We start from the raw sequence: 26939 nt of genomic DNA, 5'->3' as shown, positions 1-26939 counted from the left end.
GGGCCAAGCTGAGATTCGAACCCTGTTCTCCAAAGTCCTAGTCTAATGCTCAAACCATCATGCCATACAGGCTCTCTATGTATTTTCTATATACTCCACCACAATTTTTCTTCCCTTCTTCTGTTGGTTCCCTTTTGCTAAAACTAAAGGCACTCTGTAAAGGGACATGTGAACTGATGGTAACACTGTACAATGTAATTAATCTCAGATTTCTAGTATTCTCACATTTCTGTTACCTAGTCTTCTCAGCCTTTTTTTTTTTAAATCTCATTTTAAAAGGCACTCCCCCTCCCATTACCAACCTAGAACTGTTAAGGTGGCTATACACTCCCGGGTTCCAGCATCATTACTGATTTGACAAATATATTTCCCAGCACTTGCTGGTTCTGCTTTTGCAAGCTGAAGAGTAGCCGTGTTTTCCACAAAGGTTATTGTTCTGTTTTCACTTTCTCGAATGACGTCTTCCTTATCCTTGAGCCACAGAACTGAAATAGGCCGAGAGCCTTCCACTGTTGCTTGTAACTCTACTGGTTCACCCACCACAACAGTAAGATTGTTTATTTTAGTGACAAATTTTGGTGGTTCTGAAGAGGAAACAAGCAATGTATGTCAAGATTTCCAATAAGATGCATTCTGCAAGACTTAAGAAGTTTTTATATCGTATTTTCAAAACAATGCTTACCTTTTAATTTTACAGTGCAAATACAAGTGTCAGTTCCAACATCATTCTGGGCTTTGCACTGGTATTCACCAATGTCAGAAGCTTCAATATTAAGAATGTGAACACTGGCATGATAGTTTTTGGATGTGACCTTGTATTTTTTACTGCTGCGAATTTGCCTCTTATCCTTATACCACGTAACATCAAATGGTGGTGTCCCAGAGATTTCACACTCAAGACTAACTTCAGTGCCTTTTAGGGTATCTACTGGAGATGGCTTCCTGCTAAATACAGGCGGTTCTAGGAAGAAAAGAGGAAGCAGGTGCCACTTCAAAAATATACCTATATAAAATGCATGTTGCTAGATGAATGAAAATACAATGTGACAAATGGCATCTTTACCTGTACTAAGGTATGCATTTAGCTGAGGTGGTTTTCTTTTCAAATTGCACATTTCAGAAGTAAATCTGACCAATGTCTTTTGATAATTAGCAAAAATGGGCCAGTAATGGAGCAAATTTTTTTTATTAACGTTTTAAAAAATCTTCCTGTCCAATAAAATACAGTCCTTGGGATTAAATACCAAGCCTTTGTCTGACAGGTAAAAAGCTTTGATGGTCACATTTTCTTTACCAACATCAAAACCAACACTGTTACCAGAAAATCCCTTTCTGCCTTCTCAGCAGATAGAGCAAAAGAGAGAAGCTAGGAAATGCTTATTATTCTTTAATTGTGGGCCTTGTTGAATGATAACTAGTTTCTAACATAGACCAATAAGATCCATTCACCACTCAAACTACAAGACTTATTATGCTCTCCTATGCACACAGCTATGTCTCTCATCTACTCCAAATGGTTTGAACAGATATTTGGGCTGTGTACACAGAAGACTGTGTCTGATGCAACCCAATTAGCTTAAATATAAAAATTGGATTGAGCTAATCACTATCATTTTAAGATAGTTATTTACTGGCTAAAAAGATAAGGAGGCCTGGAGAAGAGTGTTTTCTAACCTTTTACTAGAAGTTTTGTACTGCAGCTTGCCCTGCCAGCAGGATTATGTGCTTCACATATGTAATCTCCACTGTCTTCAGCACCAAGATGTCTCATTTCAATCACTGCCACAGAGTCTGTGAATGACATCTGGAATTTTTCACTAGGATGAAGTTCAGAGTCATTTCTGTACCATACCACTTTGATTTCTGGAGATCCACTGATTTTACATTCGAGCCGGGTGGTGTCACCCTGTTTCACAACTTTGGATGCTTCTAGTTTTTTAACAAACTTTGGAGGTTCTACAAAATAAAAGAAATCACGAAAGCACAATAAACAGAAAGAAAATGGAGCATATCTGAATTCATAAAGAATAAGAGAAGATAATTAAACTGTGTCAAGATTGTCTAAATTTAGCAACACACAAAATCAAGATACATTTGCAAAAAGAAAGCAGAAGACAAATAAGAAAAGAGCAACACAGAACAAATTAGCACACCTGTTATGCTCAGGGTTGTTGTGCAAGAATCGCTGCCAACATCATTGGAAACATGGCAAGTATAGTGACCACTTTTTGATAGATCCACTGAATAAAGATTTAAGAAACCTGTTGACCCTTCAATCCCAAATAAACAATTAGGTCCAGGCACAAGTTCTAAATCTTCTTTAAACCACTTTATTTTAAAAGGTGGTGTTCCTTTTAAAACAGCCTTAAATTCCACTGTTGAATCAGGTACAGCTTGTTGGCTTTCTGGTTTTACCAGGAAGCTTGGCGGTTCTAAAGATTTTAAGAAACAAAATAACTAAGTGTTAGAGGAAGAAATATTGTCTGCGAGGGCATAATGCATACTTAAAGAGAAGTAAACATATTGAAAAGATAGTAAGAAAATTAAAGTTACATTCCAATAGTTGCTTTTCCAAGATATTAAAATAACACTCATTATGTTGGAGTTAATAAGATGTATATTATATAAAGAGTACAAGAAGAAGACAGGAATGCAAACCTTTCACAGTTAAGATGGTGCTACACGAGTCACTTCCTGCAACGTTAGTCACGCTGCAAGTGTAATTGGCAGAATCTGTCAATTCTAAGTTATTGACTTCTAGTGATACCGTGTTCTCATGACATAGGCTCCTGTATTTTGCACTGTCAGGTATCTCTTTCCCATCTTTATACCATTTTGCAGTAATTGGAAGTGAGCCCGAAACTTTACACTCCATATGAATAGATGATCCCAGAATTTTATCCATTTTGGGTAATTTTTTGATAAATGAAGGTGGGATTGATTGATCTGTCCAGAAGGGAGGAAAAAGACAAGTAGTATCAGATTCCTTAATTTCAATTGCCTTCATGGAACTACACAGATAATTAACATATCTAGAAAAAAATAGAATTCCAGTGTTGGTGAACTGAAATACAAACCTAATACTGTCAAAACAGCCTCACATGTGCTGCTTCCAAACTCATTCTCCACCTTAAAAGTGTAAGCACCACTGTCCTCCTTCATAACGGATTCAATCCTGAAACGGGCCACGTTATTATCAAAACTCATGGTGTAATATCTACTGGGCATGAGTTGTTTGCCATCTTTGAACCATTTGACTTGAAGCTCTGGTGTTCCAGCCACAGTACATTCAAGTGTCACGGGGTCTTTTTCAGTCACTTTAACTGATTTGGCCTTTTCTATGATCTGACCAGGTTCTGTAGTAAGAATTAAAAGACATATGTACTGAAGTTTTTCCCTGCACCATAACCAGATGATTTGTAGTCTTAAAGATAGAAATGAAAACTCACAAACCTTGTACTAAAAGTAAAGCAAAACACTTTTCAACTCCTGACTCATTCTTTGCCTGACAGGTATATCTCCCACTGTGACTAAGTTCAACATGCTTGAGCTTCAGTCTTGCCACATTATTCTCAAAGGAAATGTGGAAGTTCTCATCATTCTCGATGATTCTTTCATCTTTTATCCAAGACACAGTTAAGGGCTGAGAACCAGCCACTGTACACTGAAAGACAGCCGAACTTTTCAAAACTGCATGGATGTTTTCAATCTTCTTGACGAAGGATGGGGGTTCTGTATTGTTGTTGTTTTAAAAAAAAAAGGCCAGAGTGAAGTCATGGTACGGTTTAAAAGTTTTGATAATAGAGAAAAGAAAAATAATATTTTGCAGATTCTCCACTCCCTTACAGCAGTGGCTGAACTAACCTTTCAAACTGACCCTTGTGCTACAGGAACAACTGCCTCCTTCATTTGATACAATGCACTGGTATTCACCAGCATCTTGAAAATCACAGTTCATTACTTGAAGGGTAAATACAGATTGCCTTGAAGTCATGGTATACTTTTTGCTACTTCGAATCTCACTGTTATTCTTTAGCCAGGTTACTTCAAATGGAGGAGTCCCTGTAACTTCGCATTCCAACGCAGCATCATAACTTTTCACTACTTCCACAGGTTTCAGCTCTCTTACAAATGTGGGAGGTTCTAAATTAGAAGAAAGCAAAGCAGTCTTAAAGGACAAAAGAGGGGAAATGCAGCTACCTGGCTGAGTGACTAGAAAAAGGAATAATTATAACTAACCTTTCACTTTCAGTTCAATGCTGCAGCTTTCACTACCTGCGTCATTGTGAGCTTCACAGATATAAGTCCCACTATCCTCAATTTTGGCATTGGAGATTTTAAATGTGGCAACATTGTCTACAAACGAGACTCCATATTTGGCATGGTCCAACACTTCATTCCCATCCAGGTACCAAGTAACGTGGATTTCAGGTGTACCAGCTACCTGGCATTCAAAAGTGGTAGCTTGTCCTTTCCTCAGAACTACAGCAGGACTAGGCTTCTGAATAAATCTGGGGGGTTCTAAAAGTAGAATAGGGAGTGAGAGAAACCACACACATGTATTTATGTTTTTAAAAAAAGGAATTGGCATTTTTAAAAACTATAAGGAAAGCTTCAGTACTATGTACACACTTACTTGGAGGCAATCTAAGTAATCAGTGAAAGTTACTTGCAAGTAGGGCTGTGCAAGGGACCCATGAATTTGTTTGGAGCCTGACTGGATTGGGTCTCAAGTTAGTTCAGGCTGATATGGCTCAACCCAACCTCATTCAAATTCTGCACCCAAACTGAGATTTAGAAATCCCAGTCTTTCAATCTCACTGTCTTACACTGGGAAAGCAAAAGGGCTGCAACCTTTCTGATTTTTCACACAATTGTCTTAAATTTGGAAACATGGAAGTCCTTTCAGACTAGACAGCCACAGTCACACTGCAGACAATTTGCTGGGCCTTTTGAACTAGCAAAGATGATTTTTAAAAAATTAAATATATTTGTATATAAAAGTGCCCAGTCAGTTGAGTGCCGAATCCTACTCTTTTAACGTGTTTAAATCTGTTTTAATTTATTGATTGAATTTAATATATTTTAGTCTATTTAAAGTATTTTATTGTTTTAAATTGTTTTGTTTTTATTGAACTTATTTGTATGCTGCCTTGATATTTTTTTATACAAAATAAATAAACAAAAATAAAATAAAAGAGTTCATTCTGCTCTATATGTGTGGCTTTGCACTGAATCATATCCCCCCAGTCAAGGACGTATTGTACTGGAACCTCTGCAAGTGCCCAAATTTTAGAGTTGAAAAGCATAGCTATAGAATACATGTAATGGTCAAAGTATTAAAATACCCTACCAAGAGGCAACATGTGCAGGAATGGGCAGTTATGCAACAAGAACAATTGGCAATGCTAGGTAGGTAAGCCAGGAGAAGCTTTGCCGCTACTAGCTAAATCAAGCAAAAGAGCATGGACTTGAGTTTGAAAATTGAATGTTTAAGTTCAGTGACTTCACGCTGTGTCTCTTTCCTACACTAAATCCACTGTGACTGGAAGGTTATAGTTAGAGGTGTCCATGAGTAATGTCCATCTCCCCTCTTCCATCTCCCTGTCACCCTACTATTTTCTGGATACAATGCTATTGGAAGATATATCATCTAGCTTAAAAAACAACAAAAACCTTTTATCCTTTTGGATTCTTCTAGCATCGATCCAGAACGGTCTAGCATGGATCAAGCATGGTCCAAATGGCTTTGGACTAGGCCAGTCCATTCTGAATATGTATCAAGATAATCTGAATCAGGCTCATCTTTCCCAGATCTAATCCAAATTGATCAAGATAATCTCAATTTGGTTGAGAGTTTTGGATCCGTCCAAAACAGTTACACAGCCCTTCTTGGAAGGTGACATGCATAGGAATGGGTTAAACAAAAGGCAATTAACAACACTGGGTGGGAAGCTGCCGACCTTTTACAAAAAGAGTTGCTTTGCAGGTTGTAGACCCAACATCATTGCTTATTTGGCAGATATAGTTCCCTGAATCAGATGTCTTGGCTGAAAAGAGTTCTAAGAGAGTTGAAGTATCATCCTTGTAAACTGAACGAGATGCTCCTGAAAGTAGTTCTTTGCTATCTTTGAACCACTTTATTTGTATCGGAGGAGTGCCGCTCACAAGGGCTTTGAACTGAACTCTTGCAGCAGGTACAACGTCTTGTGATTGTGGTTTTTCAACAAAGCATGGGGGTTCTACAAAGAGTGAGAAGAAAGATGGGGGAAGGAGGGAAATAATTTATACAGGCATAAAGAGGGGGGGAAATCAGAATAAAAGAAAATGTCAAATGAGTCATCTAGGAGGGGTAAAAACACAACATGGCCAAACCTTTGACAGTTAAATATGCGCTGCATTGGTTTCTTCCTGCTTTATTTGTTGCTTCACAGGTATAAGATCCACTGTCTGCACCTTCGAGCTGGTTGATTTCCAAGAATGCCGTATTATCATGGAAAGAATATTTGTGTTTGTCACTAGCAGTTATCTCTCGGCCATCCTTGTACCACTGGATGCTTATAGGATGTGAACCCGAAACTATACATTCAAGGTGAACAAAAGAGCCCTTAATGCTGTCCATTTTCTTCAGTTTTTTGGTGAATTTAGGTGGTATAATCAGATCTACCCAAGACAGACCAGAAAAGAAAGATTAGATCAAGTTGCCAGTATGCTTGTCTTTGCTATCAGAAGAATAAGAATTATAATTGCAGGTAGGACCACGCACCCACCCAAGAGAGACATGCAATACAAACCTAAGACATTTATGCTAGCTTTGCAACTGCTGCTTCCAACATCATTGGAAACCTCAAATGTGTATTCGCCACTATCTTTCTTTTCTGCAGACACAACCTTTAACACTGAGACTGTATCGGTAATACTGATTTTATACTTGTGTCCCAAAGTCAACTCTTTTCCATCTCTGAACCACTTGGCAGTGATATCTTTCGTTCCTGAAAATCTACACTGTAAGGTGGCTGGGTCACCCTCCGTCACATCAATTGAAACAGCTTTGTCAGTGATTGTGGCTGGCTCTGTGATAAATACAGGAATAAGCATGAGTTACATGACCTGAACCATAATATTAACTTGATTAAAGATAATCTTGTTATATAACAAGATAGTAGGAGGCTAGACAAACCTTTTACTGTTAGCAAAGCAGAGCATCTTTGGATTCCAGCATCATTTTTAGCCTGACAAAAGTATTTCCCATCATGCTTCACTTCAATGGCTCTAATCATGAGAGTAGCCACATTGTTCACAAAAGTCATTTTTGTATTATCATCTTCATTAATGTCATCATTATCTCTCAGCCAAGAAATCATTATTGGCATAGAGCCTTTAATTGTTGCTTGAAACACAATGGTACCTCCCCTAAGAGAGCTAATATTCTCAATCCTCTTCACAAATTGTGGGGGCTCTATAGAAAGAATAGATCTCTTGTTAGGACTGGTGTCAATTCAATATTGAAATAAAAGATAAGTGAGATTTTCTAAGTTATACTAACCTTTCAGAACCACCTCAGAACTACAGACACAGCTTCCTATGTCATTTGTGACCCTGCACTGGTATTCTCCCATGTCTGAAGAGTCAAATTTGAAAACCTGGAGACTAATCAAGGAATCCTCGATGCTTATTCTGTGTTTTTTACTGCTTCTCACAGGTTTGTTGTCCTTTAACCAATATACTTCAAATGGAGGAGTACCTAGTACCTCACATTCCAGTATAACATCTGAATCTTTTAACACTTCCCTTGGTTCAAACTCCTTGACAAAATAAGGTGATTCTACAGCACAAGACAGGAAAAAGAGTAGGAGTAAATATTATTTCTGGAACTTTTTAAAGACATAACAGTTTCCAGGAAAAGTGGTCTAGGGAATACATTCACACACCTTTTACTGTTACGATACTGTGGCAAGTATCTTTCCCAGCATCATTTTTTGCTTCACACATGTATTCACCGCTGTCTTCAATTGTGACATCTAACAGCCTGAGTATTGCTGTGGACCCCACCAAAGACATCTTATACTTGTCACTTTCTTTGATTTCCCTGTCATCCTTAAACCAAGAGATTTTAATTTCAGGTGTGCCCACCACTTTACATTCTAACTGGGCATATTCTCCTTTCTTAATCAACTGTGATGGCTCAAGCCTTTCCACAAAAGTAGCCGGTTCTGTGGAATTAAGAGATATTATTTAGAAGAGTTGTAGAAAGAAATTTCAGAAAATTAAGAGGCAATCTCAGATTGTCTGAGATTACACAATCTCAAAGTTTTGTAATAAGAGGAAGAAAATGCAGACCTTTCACAAATAAATTTGCGCTGCATGCAACCGAACCAGCCACATTGCTGACTTTGCAAGAATAAACGCCTGAATCTGTTGGCTTTACTGCATAAAGTTCCAAGTAACTTGACAAAGCTTCTGTCATGATGTAGCAGGCTCCACCTGTTGTTAGCTTAGCATCACCCTTAAACCACTGTACAGAAAGAGGTGCTGTTCCTTTAAAGGTACTCTTCAGGCGCACTGTTGATCCAGGTACTATTTCTTGAGACTCAGGCTCTGTTACAAAGCTAGGTGGCTCTAAACAATGTATGAAAGAAACAGTTGAAAAGAGTAAGCATTGTAAATGTACACAGTGGGAAAAACATGTTAAAAAGACGCATTAAGAAGAGAATGCAAATAAGATATCAAACCTTTTACTGTCAAAGTGCTACTGCTTTCTTTACTCCCTGCAGAGTTTGTGGCTCTACAGGAGTACACCCCTACATCACTGGTGCCCAGTTGTTTGATTTCCAAAGATGCTGACCCTTCCTCATATCGCAAGGTATATTTGGCGCTGGAAGTGATCTCTTTGTCATGTTTGAACCAAGACACTTTGATTGGATGAGAGCCTGACACTCTGCAATCAAGATGGCAGGAGCTACCAACTGCACTGTCAACGTTCCGTAGGGGTTTAGTAAAGAATGGAGGAATGGTCCGATCTGTTCCAATGTAGAGCAAAGAAAGAAAACCAGTGCATCAGAAAAAGAATATTTGGGTTATTTTGTTTTAATGGTTCTAGGCTTCAAATTGGAGTGGCATTCAACCAAAAGAAGATTACCAACCTAACACAGTAAATGTGGTGGTGCATGCGCTGCGCCCAACATCATTCGCAACCTCAAAGGTGATTTCGCCACTATCATGTAATTCGGCAGTATAGAATTTTAACTGAGCAACATTGTTCTTAAAACTGATTCTGTACTTTTTGTTAGACACCAAGGGTTTTCCATCTTTGAACCATTTTGTTTTTAACTCTGGGGTGCCTGCAACAGTATATTCCAAAGTAGCCGGGTCTCCAGCAGTCACCTCAATGAACTCTGCTCTCTCAACAATTGTAGCGGGCTCTATAATAAAATTAAATAGTGGTCATTACAAAGCAAATGCAAACAGCTTGCTGATATTTTAAGAACTGTGTGATTCCTACACTGACCTTTAACTGCTAATTCTCCAAAACATGTTTGGCTTCCTGCGTCATTCTCAGCCAGACATGTATATTTACCACCAGAACTAATTTGGACATCTGAGATTTGTAAAGTTGCAATGCCACTTTCAAAGGTTACTTTGACTTTGTTATCTTCTTTAATAATGTCTTTCCCCTTCATCCAAGAAACAGAAATAGGAGCTGAGCCCTTCACAACTGCCTGCAAAGTAACCATGTCTCCAGCAAGTGTAGTAACATCTTCAATTTTCTTAATAAAAGACGGAGGTTCTGTTTTGAAACAAAACAAAACAAAAACCTTATCTATCATTATTACTTCATTTTATGCTAGACACCTCAGTTCAAAGATTTTAAAGAAAATAAACTCTTCTTCCAGATTCAGTATCAATTCCTTATCTTATGGGAGCTTTTAAAAAAGATTACTGTTCAGTCTGTATTTATAGGACATACTGCTTGTCATGTAAACTGGAAAATTAATCCAGATAAAGGATGGAGCTCTTGCCTGATTTAGAAGTAAAGAATATAAAACAATATTCAGATTTTTTTCTCATCCTTTATGAGAAAGGGTGTCTCAAAACATTGAAACACCCTGTGGGAAAAATGGCTAACTGCCATCATAATTTTCACATTTTAGGGCTTCTTAATAAAAAATTCACAAAATTTTGCTAAAAATGAAAACTTATGCAGAAAACAGTGCTTCTGTATAAAAACAACATTTTTGCACAAACAGATTTTATCCAAAGAAGCTCCATAATATAAAATAAACAAATCATTGTGGATTGGAAAAAAACCCTTTTGAAATCCTTTGTTCTTGAGTAAATGAACAAAACAGGTAAAGATTTACATCTGTACCTAGGTGTACATTTGAATACTGATCATGGGGAACTGAAATAAGAAGAGAGGTATTTGTGATGCAAATAAGAATAATGACGCTGCTGGCATTAACATCACAAATTCCAGTAATAATCTCAACCACGTCAAAGTCTCAAGCATGTAAGACTCTCTTAACGTGAATGAAATCCATTCTTTGCCTTTATTCCAGGAAAACAATGCCAGATGATTATAGACTACAAAACACCCAAACAAAAATGAATGCCCGTAATGACCCACTGAACAAGGAAAAAAATCTGTTTCCAAGAAAGAATGCTTTTCTGCTTTTGCACTATGTTAAGAGATGTATGGGTTCATTTGCCCACTAACCTTTCAGTATGTATGTTGCACTGCAAATGCATTTTCCAACTTCATTCGCTATGGAACATTCATATTCACCAACATCTGCACTATTAAATGAAGAAATCTCCAGAGAGATAAGTGACTTTTGGGAAGTCAACCTGTATTTTTTACTACTGCGAATTTGCTTCTTGTCTTTAAACCAACTGATTTCAAAAGGCCCGGTACCAGAAACCTCACATTGAAGAGTGGCATTTGTTCCTCTCACTATTTCAGCTGGATCAAGAGTTTTGGTGAAAGTAGGAGGCTCTATAAAATTACCAAAGCATTAATGAAGAATGAGTGACTGTTAAGATTCATGTAGCAGAACATAGCAGCTCTAAAAGAAATTATTGGTGGGTTTAAGAACAAACCTTTGACAATTATCTCAGTGCTACAGCTGTCGCTGCCAGCATCATTAACCGCTTCACAAGAGTAACTTCCACTGTCTTCAACTTTCACATTGGAAACATCTAACACAGCCACATTATTGGCAAAAGACATCCTGTGTGTATCACTCTCTCTAATTTCTTTGTTATTTTTGAACCATGTCACCTGGATCTCAGGAGACCCTTTGACTTTGCACTGAAGATGTGCTGACTCTCCTGGAGTCAGCAAGTAAGAGGGATCCACTTTCTTCAGGAAGGAGGGTGGTTCTAGAAGAGTTCAGAAAGAAAGAATCTTGAAATAGTACCTTAGAAGAAGGAACTGAAGACAAACTATTTAGAAATATGCAGCCATTAGTCTTGGACTAAACTCCAGCTCCTGCGATTACTCTGAACTCTACTTTTAAAAACTGTAACCTGGATTTTGCTAAAGTAGTGCCTAGGAGGTAAATAAACAAACAAATAAATAAACAACAGGTTCTAGTCAACATCAAAAAAGAATATGGACATGTAAGTCAGACAATAAGCTTTAGTAAAGACATGGAGACAACTGCAAAAAAATATTGGCATTTCTTGACACAGAAACGGCGCACTAAACTTGGAGAAATTCTGAAATTAAACTTATTTCCCTCTTAAAATTTTACTGCCCACTTCTTCTTTGGAATTAGTAATTGCTATAAATAAGACAGTGCAAATAGCACTAGGTTAAGTAGACCAACCATTTTCTTACCTCTGATTGTTATGGTTGCAGAAGAGGAGCTACTTCCTGCCTCATTTGCTGCTGTGCATGTGTATGTTCCTGAATCTTTAAGTTTGGCCAGAGGGATCTCAAGCGATGCTATTTTGTCTTCAAAGTATATCTTGTAATCTTTGCCTGGAGGTATTCTGTTCCCATCCTTACTCCAGGACACTGTTACTTTCCGGTCTTCGTCCAGTTGGCATTCAAGGTGGATCTTTTTATTGATGGCAGACTGCACAGACTGCAGTTCCTTAATGAAATGGGGCTTATCAATAATGGCTAGTTCTGCTTGGCAGATGTCAGCTCCAAACTTGTTTGAGGCTTTGCAAGTATATATTCCTCTGTCATTTACAGTAAGATGCACAATTTCTAAACTGTGCTTATTATCAGAAGTGGTAATCTTGTGGTGTTCTGTGGAAGAAATGGCAGTACCATCCTTCTGCCACACTGTGTCTATCACAGGAGTGCCTGACACTGAACAGAGGAACCTGGCATTCTTACCCACAAAAGTAGTTATAGATTCAGGTCTGGTTAGAAAGGTTGGAGGAAATGCTTCTGCAAAAAAAAGGGGGGGGAGTAAAGTTGACATTGGCTTGTTCAAAATGACAGTTACTTTTCAATCAGCACCAAAGAAAGGAAAAAGAAGCTGTCTCTCAAGCTCCCTATTAAACTGACTAAAAATACTGTGAAATAAAGATTCTCAATAGTCAATATATTAATTATAACTATTAACATTAATGTCACCTGACATAATGCAAACACTTTAAAAGAGGGAGATTTAAAAGCCAGAATTTCATAGAAAAAGAGTGATTTGGTTGCAAGATTGGGTTGTCATGTGATGATTCCATGAGAATTTCATGAATTAACTAGCAACACAGACTCAGTGAAGAGATGAATGCAATTTTACAACAACAAAATATCAGCAAAACCCACACAATCATATTGTTCTAAAATATTAAGATAAATCATTTAAAAAAGAGAAATACCTAGAAGGTATAATGTATTTTATATTTACTTCAAGAGTTCCCTTTAGATCTTTCATTCAAGATGGCTTTCTCAACCAACAATATGGGCCTGGCAATATCTAAGCAATAAATCAAATCAACCACCTCCAAGCAAATTCATGGCCAGAGGAATGATTTAAAATTATAATTTCTTCAAGAGAAAGGACACAAGAATGTATGTAAAAGAATATGATGGAAAGAAAAGGCATTTAAAATGTTTTTGAGCAAATCTGTTTTATCTTGCCCATACCCCAACCTTGTGTTGTCCTACTGACATTTCCTCTGCCCTTCAGTAGCATTTCTAATAATGGAGGGGGGGGGTTGTCAATGGTTCACACAATAAGTGAGTAGATTAGTCTCATCATATGCACAGATGCTTTTGAACTAAAAAGAGAGTCAAGAAAAAAAATATCTTAATTTATAATAGCAAATTGTGTAACAGTTAATTTGGCCAGATCCTATCCATAGTTCTCTGAGACATCCTCCAGCAGATATGTTATCCCCCCCCCCCCCCGCCGCCACTGCCAGATATATATGTTAGACCTAGGGGGAAAAATCCCTGGCATTTTCTTCTGTTCCCATTATGAACTAAAGCAGAAATGGAAGTCCATGGATTGTATGTCAAAATTCCTAAAAGTATTTTATAATACGAAACTGACGCAATAAAGAAGGCAAACATGTTAGGATACTTAATAAAAATACAAGGACCATGTACTGTACTTACCAGTTACTGTTAAATTTGCTGTGCTGCTTACACTGCCAAACTGATTTGAAGCTTTGCAACTGTATTCACCACAATCTGCTACTTGAGGTCTCGGGATTTGAAGTGAGGATGTATAATTAGCTGTATAAATGGTGTACTTATCACCATCGTAAATTTCCCGCCCAGCTCTATACCACTGAAACCGTACATTTGGTGCCATCTCAATCTCACAAGTGAACTTGGCAAGGTGGTTCACAGCTACTTCCTGAGTTTCCAGTCTTCTCCTCAGTATTGGGCCAACTAAAATTAAAAAGCAAAAGAATCATATGGGTATGAATTACTAACAGTTGATATCCCATGTGGGTATTAATAACAATACCAAAAGCAGTGCACATAAGTGTACATTCCAAATCACTGTTAATAAAGTGACCGACAGAAATGAGATGGGTGACTTCATGAACAATCCAAGGAAAGTGGCTGTAAAGAAAAATGGTTGTCAAAAATGAAAGCAACCTATAAGCAGTCCCCAGCCTACTACATCACAGTGCCACAGTGGAACTCTGGAGATATTCTGATATGCCATTTAATACCAAAGGCATGCAAACAACATGATATATAAAATTATACCAGGTTGCAGTGAAAGACAGAAAAACAGACTGTGTGCCATTCCACTGATATGGTGCAATGATTTAAGACGTGCCATGCAATCTCTGCATATTTATTGGAAAGCAAGTTCCACTGCACTCAGTGGGCCTTACTTTCTAATAAGTGTTCTTAGGATTGCACTCTTATCATAACAATGAAAAAGTAGAGTGAACCAAGTTGCTCTGTGATATGGGGATGAAAGTGCTAAGACGTGCAAACTTTTAAAAATGTAATTACAAATGATGTTTAACAATCATCATTGATGAAAGAAATAATGAAAATTAACTTCATTACACTGTTGAAGAGTGAAAAGTGGAGATCATTTCAAAATCTTGAGAGGAAGGTGAGAATGAGTAATTTGAGAAATATATTTAGAAATAAAGTTCGAAGAAGAAAAAGATTTATTAGTTTGGTGGTGCACTACTGAAGTCTATATACTTCTTATATCTGTATCCAAAATGATAACAAAGATACAAATATGTATACGTGTTCTATTTAGTTAGAAAATTAGTGAAAATAAGGAAGCAATGTCTTATCCCCATCATCCAACCTCTTTTTACAACTGTGAGTTTTGCTGCAGTTGATGTTTTTCCACCTTCATTCAGAGCCTCACAGATGTATTCTCCTTGATGTACTTCTTTGACTGCTTGGTTGATTACTAGTGTGTATGTGTCATGATCTCGCAAACACTTGAACTCATTACCTGAAGACACAAGTTTACCCTCAAAATACCAGTTCACCATTTTAACTTTGGCTATAATGGCCGTAAGACTTACACTGTCACCTTCCTCAACAACAGTGTCTACAAATGTTTGGTGCAAAATGGGACACACCTCACCCACTATCTTTTCTTCTTGTCTCCTTGCCTCAACCATATGTGCATCTTCCTCATTTTCCTCAAAAAGTTCTTCTTTCCTTTCTCTCACTGTTAGAACATCTATCGGTTTCTCAGCAGGCACAGCTGCTGTAGGAACATCAAGTGTTAGTGTGGTTGTACCCACATCTTTAATCTCCTCTTTTAATGTCATAGTTTTGACTTCTTGAACAGTGACAAGCTGCTCCGCTTGTATTTTTGATTCAGTGCTACTTCTGGCATGTTGTAATTCAGGTGAACCAATATTACTAACTGACTGCTGCTGAAGAGGTTGATCGGTTACTGTAATCGAATGCATTTCTCTAAAAAGTGAACAAATAGGCAACCTATGGTGTTTTGGTTCTGATATGGCATTTGGTTCCTCAGACATCAGAATGTGTTTTTCTTCATAAACAACAGGATGATACACAGCCTGCAACTCACTTTTTAAATCTGCTGAATGAGAATATACTCCTTCAAGGGGAAAGGTTATTTCTGCAGTATTGGAACTTCCCAGGGTAATAAGGCAGGAGCAGGTTATATATTTAGGTTCTTTGACTACCTTTACATTTTTTAACTGAACACTTTTTATATTATCTACTGAATCAGAAGAAAACAGGCATTGTTCACTCATCAGAGCTACTTTTAAGACATTTCTTATCTGAGCCATCTTATCTGAACTACAGCATACTGGAGCCTCAGCTATGAGATGGTTTTCTTTGGAAAAAGTTTTGTTTTCCTGTGTTTCAACCACATCCTTAATCATTCCTGCTTGTGTCTGTGTCTTTACCCTTTCAGCTTCTGGCCTTATGAGTTGATCTAGGTGCTCTTCCTCAAATGGCTGTTTTTCTTCCAGTGTGAGTGGAAGCCTGACTGACTGTCCTTCATGGATTTGTGCCGCAAAATCTTGCTCTGTGTCTTCTAACAGACTTGCAGTTTCTATAGGAACACTTACTTCTTCAATGCAAGTGGATTCTGAAGGCAGTCTGGGCTCTGACATAACCACACAGTTTGTGGCCTGAATGTCTTTAAATGACTCAATGTGTCCAGCATCCAAGGGCCTCTTTTCAATCACAGCTGATGCCTGCATAACTGTTTGAAAATCTTCTTTGCTCAAGGTTACTTTCTGCTCTTTATCTGCTTCAGGGAGGATATGCTCTTTGGGCAATAGCATTTCCTCAGCTACAGTCATCAAGCATTGATGGAGCTGAGCCTCAGTGACAACCAAGGGCTTTTCTCCGACAATGCCATGCTGAACGTTTCCCAGTGATTCTGCAGCTATCTGGGTCTTTTCTTCAGACGTCACCACACGTTTAAACATGATCTCAACTTTCTGCAGCGCAATTTGGCATTCAGGTTTTGGCAGAGCCAAAATGCCCTCCTTAGGCAATACTTGGTCAATTTGACTCATTTGGAGGTGCAGAACAGAGCTAGGTTCTTTAACAGACTGAATGTTAACTGTCTTCTGCAGAGGAGGAAATGGCTTAGCATCGTCGCAAGAGGTGGAAAGCTGTTCTTCTGTTACTGAGCAGTGTAACAAATTTAAGCTTTTCCTGGACATTGCTTCTTCTTCTACTGGTACTCCAGGATAGAAAAGCTCTTCTGCAGGAAGGGTGGCTTGTCCACATACAATAGGCAAATACAGTGGCTTTTCAACCTCTTGGTGGAAGTCTGCTATTACTGTGTTGTCTATCCCAGGAATCTCCTCTGTGTGTTCACTGGAGAGTTGCTGCTTTTCTTCTGCAACCAGGGCTGTTTTGATAAGCCTGTCCTGTTTCAGTGAGCCCATTTCCTGCTCTGCAATGATTGTGTCAAATACAGACTCTTTGGGGAACGTTTCTTTGGAGGCAATCACGGGCACGTACAGTAGCCTTGATGATTCGTTGACTGGGCTAACTTCTTCAGGTGTATCAGCATAATCAAGTCCCTTAGTATGAGCTTCACTTATCTCATGTTGTTCTGCTGCAATCACAGATTGTAAAAATCTACCCTCTTCTTGCACTAGTATGCCCTTCTCCTGGCTATGTGCCTGGATGGCCAAAACATCTTCCTTGGACAATTTCTGGATGCCCTCAGTTTTAGGAACACACACAGCTTGCTTGGGCTCACTGGTTGCTGTCACCTCCCCAGATCCTGGAATGGCAAGCACAGCAGATTTACCTGCACTCACCACATATTTCTCTTCAGAAGTAACAGAGACAAATTGTGCTTTTTCTTCCTTAGCTAACTTTGGCTCAGTAATATCTGGCTGCCTGGTTTGCAGCCCCTTTTCTTTGTCTTCTTGGTTTATTTCTTCCACGACAGGTAAACAGATATCAGAAACTTGATGGAACTGGGAGCTAAGCAACTCCATTATAGGTGGGCTTTGAATAGGCTCAGAATGTTGCCCCATGAAAGAAGGGTGCTCCTTCACCTCACTTGCAGCAAAAGCTGTAAAAGCCACTGTTTTAGTGACCTGAGAAGTGGTGCCCACAACTTCCTCAACTTCATGCGATTCAAGCAAAGCTGCTTGTTGAGTGAGAAGGGCTTCCTGTTGTACAGTAGCTGTTGAGTAAGAAGCCATATGTAGAGCATCAACCTCTTCACTATGGAGCAAATGTCTGTCTTCTATTCCAATTGTATGCACCACTTGCTGCCCATTGTGTCTGTCATCACCAGGTAGTTTAACAGCATATAAACGTGATTCAGTTGCCTGCTCACTTGCAGTCTCTTTATATAACTTGTTGCGCTTTTTATGTGGAGATTTCTGTTCCTTCGATGCAAAGGCAGAAGAGATATCTAGGAGAATAATGAGTTCTGCACTACTAGTTGCTTCACCTAAGGAATTTATTCCTTTACATAAATATAAACCTCCATCATCTCTCTGACAATTATTCACCATCAGTGACCCAGAGCCATCTGAATTATGAATGATTGTATAACGTGCACTGGAGAAAATCTGGCAGTTTCCCCTAAACCAATGAATCTCAGCAGCTGGCTCTCCAGTTACTTGGTACTCAAACACAGCTGAAGCCCCTTCCACACACTGGGTAGAACTTAGCTTCCTAACAAAATATGGAGGTTGAGTAATCTTGTTGACTAATTCTGTCTCCAGTTCCCTGTTACCTCCTTCTGGATTTACCTTCAGATAAGCACTGCATGTTGTCTCTCCATGGATATTACTGGCAATACAAGTATATTCCCCCTCATGATGGAATGTTGTGGAAAGAATAATAAGGCTATAATTTTCATCATCAAATACAAATTTATAGTCTGGAGAGGAAGTAAGTTTAACACTATTGAAAAACCACTGTATCTGAGGTTTTGGATTCCCAGTAACACTCACAGAGAGTCTAGCTAAATCTCCCAAACTTATTTCAACATTTGACACATGCTTGAGGAAGGTTGGAACATTGCTCTTCTCCTTTGCCACCTCTAAACTGCTGGAATAAACTGAATTTCCAGGCATGAGTTCAAGTGTTTTATCTCTAGGAGATAATTGTAGGCCGCTGCTGTAACTCTCGGTTCTTTCTTCAGACACAATAATAGAGCTAGACATCTCTGTATGGGAAAAAAATTTACATTTTACTAAAATGTTTCCTTGAAAAATTGAATCTAGTCACTACCAGATAATATCAACCAATGAACATTTATGGTAATGCTTTGTAATATTGCTAATAGGAGCAATTCTTCAAGGTAATGGAAACATTCATAAGTTTTAGATTACATCTTTGCATGAAATGGGTTTATATCACAATCTCATTTATACTAACCCATAGTAATTTAAGTCAATATATGTACATTAGAGAATATTTATGTAAAAATGTAATGGCAAGATATGGACTAGATAGTTTTTCTGCCATTATCCTATCTATGGGGTTTGGTCTTTGTGTGTTTGTGTATATGTGCATGCATGTGATTTCTTATACAGTTGACCCTTCTTATACATGGATTTTTTTTATACAAGGATTCAAGCATCCACAGTTTGAAAATGTTAAAAAAAGTATAAATTTCAAATATCAAATCTTGATTTTTCCATTTTTTTATAAGGGACACCATTTTGCTGTCATTATATTTAATGGGACTTGAGCATAGACGGATTTTGTTATCCATGGGGGTTCCTGGAACCAAACCCCAGAGTATAACAAGGGTCCACTGTATATAGACACTGCCATTTTTCCATGAATATCAGAAGAGAAAAAACAAAACAAAATAAAACCAGAAACCACCACAAAAATGTAACCCCCCCTTTTGCTAAATCAAGAAAATTTGGTGCCAGAGCACAAGTGAAAAGTTCAACTTGATTGCATACCCAAGTTGGTTACCAATGTTTTTGTTAGATCTAGAAGGTGGAGGGGTCTGCAGCCATTTATTTAAGATTTCAATTCTCATGAACAAACAGAGGATTTGTCCATAGATATATCATGAGAAGAGTCATACTTATGGGATTTTCTTGCTAGCAGGTTGGGATAAAGCAATTTATGCCAATTCACCTTTCTCCCAGAAGCCCTTTGTGTTTCCTGAAATATGCTACAGAAGAATGCAGGGATCCCTCCAAAATAGTATGGGGCATGAGAAGAGCAAGGAAAGAGAAATCAGTAAAAACTACACTTTTCACCACCACGCCATGTTTCCACCAAATTAAAAACTATTCTGTGAATGGAAGGAACCTTTTCATTTGTGAAAGAGCGGGTCTCAATCTAACCCACAATCTAAGGCAAATATTTTTTTAAAAAAGATAATGATTCAATAGCATATCACAGTGATATGGTATGAAGTGAATATTTCATGTTGTTTTGTCCCCCCCCCCCCGCTTATATGGATGTTTTGTATGACAAAATACACCCACAATAATTAAGTCTGATACATTCTTCTGGATTTTGTGAAATGTGAAGTATTTCCTTTTTTTTTTCAAATGTGGGCTTTATGGAACTATTTTAGGAATGTGCCCTGAGAAAGCTGAAGGATGACATGTGTTGTAGGATATACTTGATGACAGGACCACAGTCCAGATTTAAAAATAGCCACTTTGAAATTAATTTAGTCTTCATTCGCTTAAATAAAGTTGATTTAAACTTTAACCAAGCACATCTTTCCCCCTCCCATTCATTACTCAAGGGTATATGTCTACCATACATAATTAGTCTCTGTCTGCAAACCCATACAAAACCCAGGATCCTCAGTGCCACATTGTTTCCTTCATCTGTCTCATAGCTAGGGATGGGACAGTCTATCTGGTTAACTTTCTCCCCCATTAGAACTTTACAAATTTGGGTAAAATATTAGTATTACTTTTTTAAAAAAAATTTTTAATAAAATTCTTTCTCATGCCTAGAGGACAGGCAAACAGTTTCTCCCTTTCTCCCACATTTTAATTTTTTCAGATTTTGCTAAATTATGATTAAAAATGAAAAGCAATGAAGTTTTCGCCCATCCCAACTCATGCCAAGCAACTGAAAGTCTGTGAGACTGCAGCACTCTGGGAAGGCCACTGCACCTAGATTCTAGGCATTCACAGTTATGTTCTGCCTATGTAAGTGTAGAAATTGAAAGTACTTTCTCAGATTCAGATCTCAGGGAACTGCAGGTATCTAGTAAAGATTGGTTGAAGATGTGAAGTTATTTTGAAATGAGAACCTTCTGTGCTTAAAAATCAAGATCAATTCATCAACATATATTCAATATGGAAAAAAACTCCAAGACTAGTATTGTATTTTATACTTTTATTAAAACAATATATACACTAACATTTTAAATGTGACAGTGAATATGAAAAAGTAAAGCTTTTTAAACCCTCTCTTTAAAAAGGACTCTGTAACCATGGGGGGGGGGGGGGGAAGACATATGAACTGACACTGAAAAATGTATAGTTTACATGCTAGTTTGGAGATTATATGTCCAGCTAACCATCTTTGTTTTTACCAGGAATATCTGGTAAATGGTTTCACTAAAACCCACACTGAAAAATCTATGGACCTGATTCAGAGAAATTGTAGAATTGCTGAAAGAAAGTAAAGACTTCCTGCTGTTCTGTTATTTCAACAAGCATCTGAGAGTGGAGACTGGGAGCTATTCTTAGTTCTGAACAACTCTCTTAGGCTGGGGTAGAATTCAGAGGCATTGTCAGGTTATTCGGGAATATCAGTATGCAAAGGGATATTGTAGCACCTTTGAGACTAACTGAGGGGAAAAAGTTGTAGCATAAGCTTTCATAGACTTGGTCTAAGCTTATGCTACAACCTCAGTTAATACCAAAGGTACTACAAGATCCCTTAGACTGGGTTTGAGTAGGGGAATTTGGGGGTGTTGCCCTCTTTCTTTAAGAGAGAGACGTCAAGTGAAGGTTGGGATGAGGAAAAGGTGCTACAGATGAAAGCACACCTCCTAACAGCTGATAACAACATGAAGGGTCATTTTGCTCATTAAACATCATAGTGTACTCCCAACAGAGCTAATCTGAAGAAATTGGTGCTTTGTACTCCTATTTCTTCAGGATCAGGCCACATACATGCAAAGATAGTGTGAACTGTAGGTCAATGAGAAGTCAGATCTGTAGTTGAACCCCTGCAAAATGAAACTGCATGGGTTTTGTAATTTCAGACAGTACAATACATTCAATGCATATCTCTAATATTCAAGGATAGCTGTACTTCACTAACACCAGTCAGCTGTACAGGGAATGACAATGGACATAGCACTATGTGCAATTTCTGCCCAGCTCAATGTTGGATCAGATACTGTCATTTCTCTTATGCCTCAGCGTTTAACATTTTGAGTTCTTGTCCTTTTACTAAGTATTTAATAATTAAACTATAACTAGCCAATTATTTTAAACAACCACAACTATTTTAATGCCTATTGCCATTGTTACAGTGGTCATTAAGAGTGCTGAAATACCCTGCATATCCATATTGTTGGTTATTACAGAGGTAGGCAGGTTGCATCTCTCCATATTAATGGTCTTTCACTCACATCATCCCTCACTAGGGACTTAAATCTTCACTTAGTTCATTCTCTCCCTCTCCCTCCCCAGGATCTGGACATTTTCTGTACAACTTTCAGCCACTGTTTACACTCTAGGACTTCTTATAGGAAAATTCATTTACACCAGATAACATGTTTTTTTTTTCTCCTTTGTAGAAATCTTGTTTTCTACAGATAAATGAGGGAAGGGATAATTTTTTTCTTCACCCCAAATAGCTCTTTTGTGCAGAAAATATTGTTCTTTCACAAAAACCTGTACTTTACGCTGGGGGAGGGGGAATCACATTTTCAGTGAAGAAAAAAGATGCGTAAACAATTTTTTGCATAAGAAGTCCTGACATGCAAAGAATCTTGCAGCTGCTCTTCTTTCCCTGGTGGGAGGGGGCCTCAAGAGTCAAGAGATCCTTTTTGTATTGGAGGAAGCAAAAATTAGTGAGCACTGTGCATATTGCTATCACTCACTGTTGGCTACAACAGCTAGGGCTGATGAGAACTGTAGCTGAACAACATTTGGAGAACCAAGAGTTGCCTACCCTTGTGTTAGTACAATACATCTAAAAATAAAAAGAACTCCCTATCTCCCTCTCATCTTAAATTTTAGATATAAATGTCTGATATTTTACCATATATACCTAGCATAATTGAAATTTTACTTTTGATAAGTATATATCTTACTCCAGGCAACTGGGGCTAAAAATGATAGGCTGGAAACAGCATAAGATTTTCACTATTTGCCATAACAACTTCTCTTTTTCTCTTTCTCATTGAGAATCACATTTCTTTCTAATCTTAACACAAGGAAATGTTTTCTTTTGCTCCAGAGAATAGAACATGAACCAATGGATTCAAATTAAAAGAAAGGAGATTCCACTTAAACATCAGGAAAACAACACTAGTAATAATATTAGCCTATCCTATGTCCCCTCCCCCCCATCTGAACCTGTCGTTTAGGATTTATTTTCTCCAAACCCTCTAGACTAAACCCACTGAATTAGCTGTATATCTAGTGTATGCTGTTTGAAATAGTTTGAAATTCATGTGGGAAGATGCTTATTTCCTCACATAGCCAAGCTGATGTTTGACGGATCATGATATTGATTGCTCAGGGGATGGGCTCTTTGGCCTACTCTCTATCTTTATCTCAAATCATAAATTCAGTCATTGCTTTAAATAATATTCTATGATAACAGATACTTTGAGCCTTATCACGGGACAAAAGAAAGCTAGGAGATGCAGCAAGAGAGAAGTGGCTTTCTCTTTGCCTCTCCATATGGTGTTGCAGCACTTCCATTCACTTCTTAAAGAAAATGGTGGTAAAAGCATGCCTTTTGCCATACTGGAAAAATAAATTTGGCAAAAGGCTTGCTTTTATGACAGTTTTCCTCTGGAAGAAAAATTGAAGTGATAGCATGTGGTCAGGCAAAGCCACTTCTCTCTCACTGCTTCTCAGATTTCTTTAGTCATGTGAAAAAACCGAGAGATTATTAGTTTGATTGATTCATGTTTAATCCAGAGTCAGTTTTGGGATTATGTGGTTCCCAGAGCCACAGATATCAAATGATAGCCTGAGTAAAGAAAGATAGATAGAAAGACATGCAGATACATAACTAAGTATATAAATCATGAATGTAAGTATAAATTATCATGCTTCTTTTAAATATCAGTGATGAAATTAATACTAACAAACTGCCTGACCTCTTAGGAGTACACTTGTTTTCATAGTTATTTTATGGTTTTGTAGTGAATATATCAAACCTATTTTGTTCTTTTCCAGCTGTGGATTACGTCTATGTACTTTAAATGCTTATTTTAGTTTATCTGTGTGATTAATTATGTCTGAGTCAGATATCATGCTTCTTGTGGTGATCACTATATTGTGTACTCTATCCTAATAATATTTAGCATATGATGTCTGCTATTTGTACACACTTGCCTGGCAATATATTCAACAGAACTCAGGGGGAATTACTCCTGAGTTGGTATACATAGGATTAAACAGCCCAATTTTGACATCTTTTGTCAAAAATAAAATTCTGTTACTTTTAACTAAACTTGTAAGTGCACATTGAATTGAAGTCTATTGTTATTTTATTGGATAAGAATTGTGGAGTAGAAAGTACTACAGCTGTCCATATATTTGAAAACAACATGCATTACTTTCAATTTCTTCTTCTCTGTTCTTCTAGGTTTATATATAAAATGGTTTGACATCAGGCCATGACCTAAAATAGTTTTGATGTTTTGTCTTATTTTAACCATGTAATCACCAGAGATAATTGTTCTTTGTTTAGGTTTAAACAATTTTTAGTACGTTTATCATCATAATACTTTGTTTACACTAGCTTCATTAGCAAATTTGTCTGATTTATATTGTTTTCCTCTCACTTCCAGATATTTCTAGCCTGGTAAAATAGAAACAAATCCTGGAGGTTTTATATAATCCACAATGTGACAAAACTCTCACATGACCAATTTTCTCTCTGATTCTCTTTGAATCAGGGTATTTTCACTGGCATTAGGTTACTTGTGATTCATACTGGGATGAGATCAATTTTAGTTTGTGGGGGTTTTGTCAAAAGAGAAACAACATGACAGTTCAAGAGAGAATGTGACTTTCTGATACAACATTGTGAGGGAGAAAGCCTCATCTGAGTTCTTTTCTAGAACTGCATTTAACTGTATACAGAGCAGAGTAAAAGGTACAATCCCAAATGAATCAGTTGCAAGAAAAATGGGTATCAAATATTTCAAGACCCTCTTAACAAAAATGTAAATGCACCTTTAAATAACACAAGAATATTTACATGTATCAGACAAGGATGGTATACAAATGTGGATGACAGTTACAATGATATTGTTACAAGGATGAATGAGGAGTCAATTTCAATGGAACTAATTGGAGACTATGGAGATTATTGCACTTAAAATAATGCCACTTATCTCTGATGGGATATGGTAGCATTTTGGGATGTAAACTGGTATCATTGCATGGAAAATTGCTGCTGCTGCCACTGGGCAGCTGCATCCTGGGTCTGAGCCACGCTTAGGCGGCCACTTTTCCAAAAGGGCAAGCTTCCATTTTGGTAAACCAGCCAGCTAAGTGCAGTGGGACCCAGGATGCAGCTAGGATGCAGCCACCCAGCGGAAGCTGCAGCAATTTCCCATGTAATAATACCAGCTTACATCCCGAAATGCAACTGTATCCCGTCAGGGACAAATCGTATTTTTTAAAGTGTGATAATCTCCACAGGCTGTACTGTAGCCCCAAAGAAGTCCTAAGCATCATTTCAACTCTACAGCAGCTTACAAATATAGGATGGGGCCAGTCAATTCCATTCACAAGGATGCTATGAATTACCAACATCATCTGAAATTACTGCTACATTGTACAGATAAACAGCCCTCCAAATACAGTGCAAATCTATCATCTTTTAAAAAACTCAGTACATTTTGATACTGGCATATTTAGCAAATTGTTAACAAAGCAATGCTATGGGAAATTCCTGCTTTGTTTGTTGCTACACATTTGTACTCTCCTTCATCATCTTGGACTAAATTTCTTATAACCAGGCTGTGACAACCTTCCTGACTCTCCTCTATACAATATCTCTCTTCATGAATCAGGATCCCATTTTTGAACCAACTGATATCAGGTTTTGGAGAACCAGCTACTAGGCATTGGAAACATGCAGAGGTGCCTACAAAAGAAACACAATCAGAAATGTTTTTTATAAACTTTGGCGGTGCTTCTGTGACTTGGAATTCAAAGCTGCAGCTCTCTGAGCTCTCTGCTTTAAATTCTATCTGCTCTTCCTTGGATGGCTCAGCAAATACATCAAAATTAATGTTTACACATGACTCTCCTTCCTCTTCCTGCTCCTTTTCTGTAACAGCTATCAGCTTAACAGCTTTTTGGGAATCATCAGTGTCACGTTCAAATTCAAACTCCAGTTCTATTTCTGTCTGGCTGCCATTTTGGATAGTATTATCAACAAGCAAATCAATCTTTTGGGGCCTGTCAGCAGTGCTATCCGAACCTAGATTTGCTTCATTTGCACACTTTCCCGCTTCAAGAGACCTCTGGCATTCAGTTACAGCTAAGACACATCGGCATATGGATTCTCCAACAGTATTCATTGCCTTACACATATACATACCTCTGTCAGAATGCACCACATTCTGAATGTTAAGACTATGACTTCCATTCTCACTTATAATAATATACTTCTCTCCATCTGGAACAATGCACTTACTCTCCTTAAACCACTGCACTACAGGAGCAGGAGATCCCAAGACTCTACAATGAAACAATGCTTCAGATTTCTCTGGAACCTCTATGTCAGACACTGGAGTGATGAATCGTGGGGGCATTTCAGTGACTTCAAAGTCAATTTTGACATCTTTGTTTTCTTTCCCGGGTAAATCCATTGTGTGTTCCACCAGAGATAAAGGGAGAACATCAAGAGATACAATCATACTCTGATTATCTGAAGTAAGCTCAGGAACAGTGGCTATTTTCACTTGTTTCTCACATTCCTTAATATCAGTTTCATCCAGCTCTACCTCCAGGAGTATTTCCTGAGGAGAAGGTGTTCGTGATGCTGGGCCCTGATCTATATCAAACTGTATAACATGTTGATGAGTTACTGGAGGAGGAAGAGCTAAACCTCTCCCATCACGAGGCAACACTTCTACTTGTGCAAGACTTTTGGCTTCACCTATGATATTTATTGCGTGGCACATATATTCTCCACCTTCTGTTTTTTCAATGTTATGGATTTCCAGGATACATATATCACCTTCTTTTTGTATTCTGACTCTTTCATCTTGGTCAAGTAGTGACTTATTTCTGTACCACTTCACATCAGGTATGGGGGACCCTATGACTTCTGCAATAAAGCGCAATGTGCTGTTCTCATA

General features: G+C 37.9%; 1 protein-coding gene across 1 annotated transcript in view; it reads right to left on the bottom strand.

Annotated features, from left to right (window-relative positions):
• TTN (titin) overlaps positions 1-26939 on the bottom strand; it is a 333475-nt gene that overhangs the window by 218119 nt on the left and 88417 nt on the right. Inside the window, 5 exon segments of the mRNA XM_042444851.1 lie at positions 303-584; positions 683-961; positions 1675-1956; positions 11843-12406; positions 13580-13858. Of these exon segments, the coding sequence (XP_042300785.1) occupies positions 303-584; positions 683-961; positions 1675-1956; positions 11843-12406; positions 13580-13858 (1686 nt within the window).

The sequence above is a fragment of the Sceloporus undulatus genome, chromosome 1, assembly GCF_019175285.1.
Source record: "Sceloporus undulatus isolate JIND9_A2432 ecotype Alabama chromosome 1, SceUnd_v1.1, whole genome shotgun sequence".
In the NCBI taxonomy this organism is placed as follows: Eukaryota; Metazoa; Chordata; class Lepidosauria; order Squamata; family Phrynosomatidae; genus Sceloporus; species Sceloporus undulatus.
This window is presented reverse-complemented; position numbering and strand designations above follow the sequence as displayed.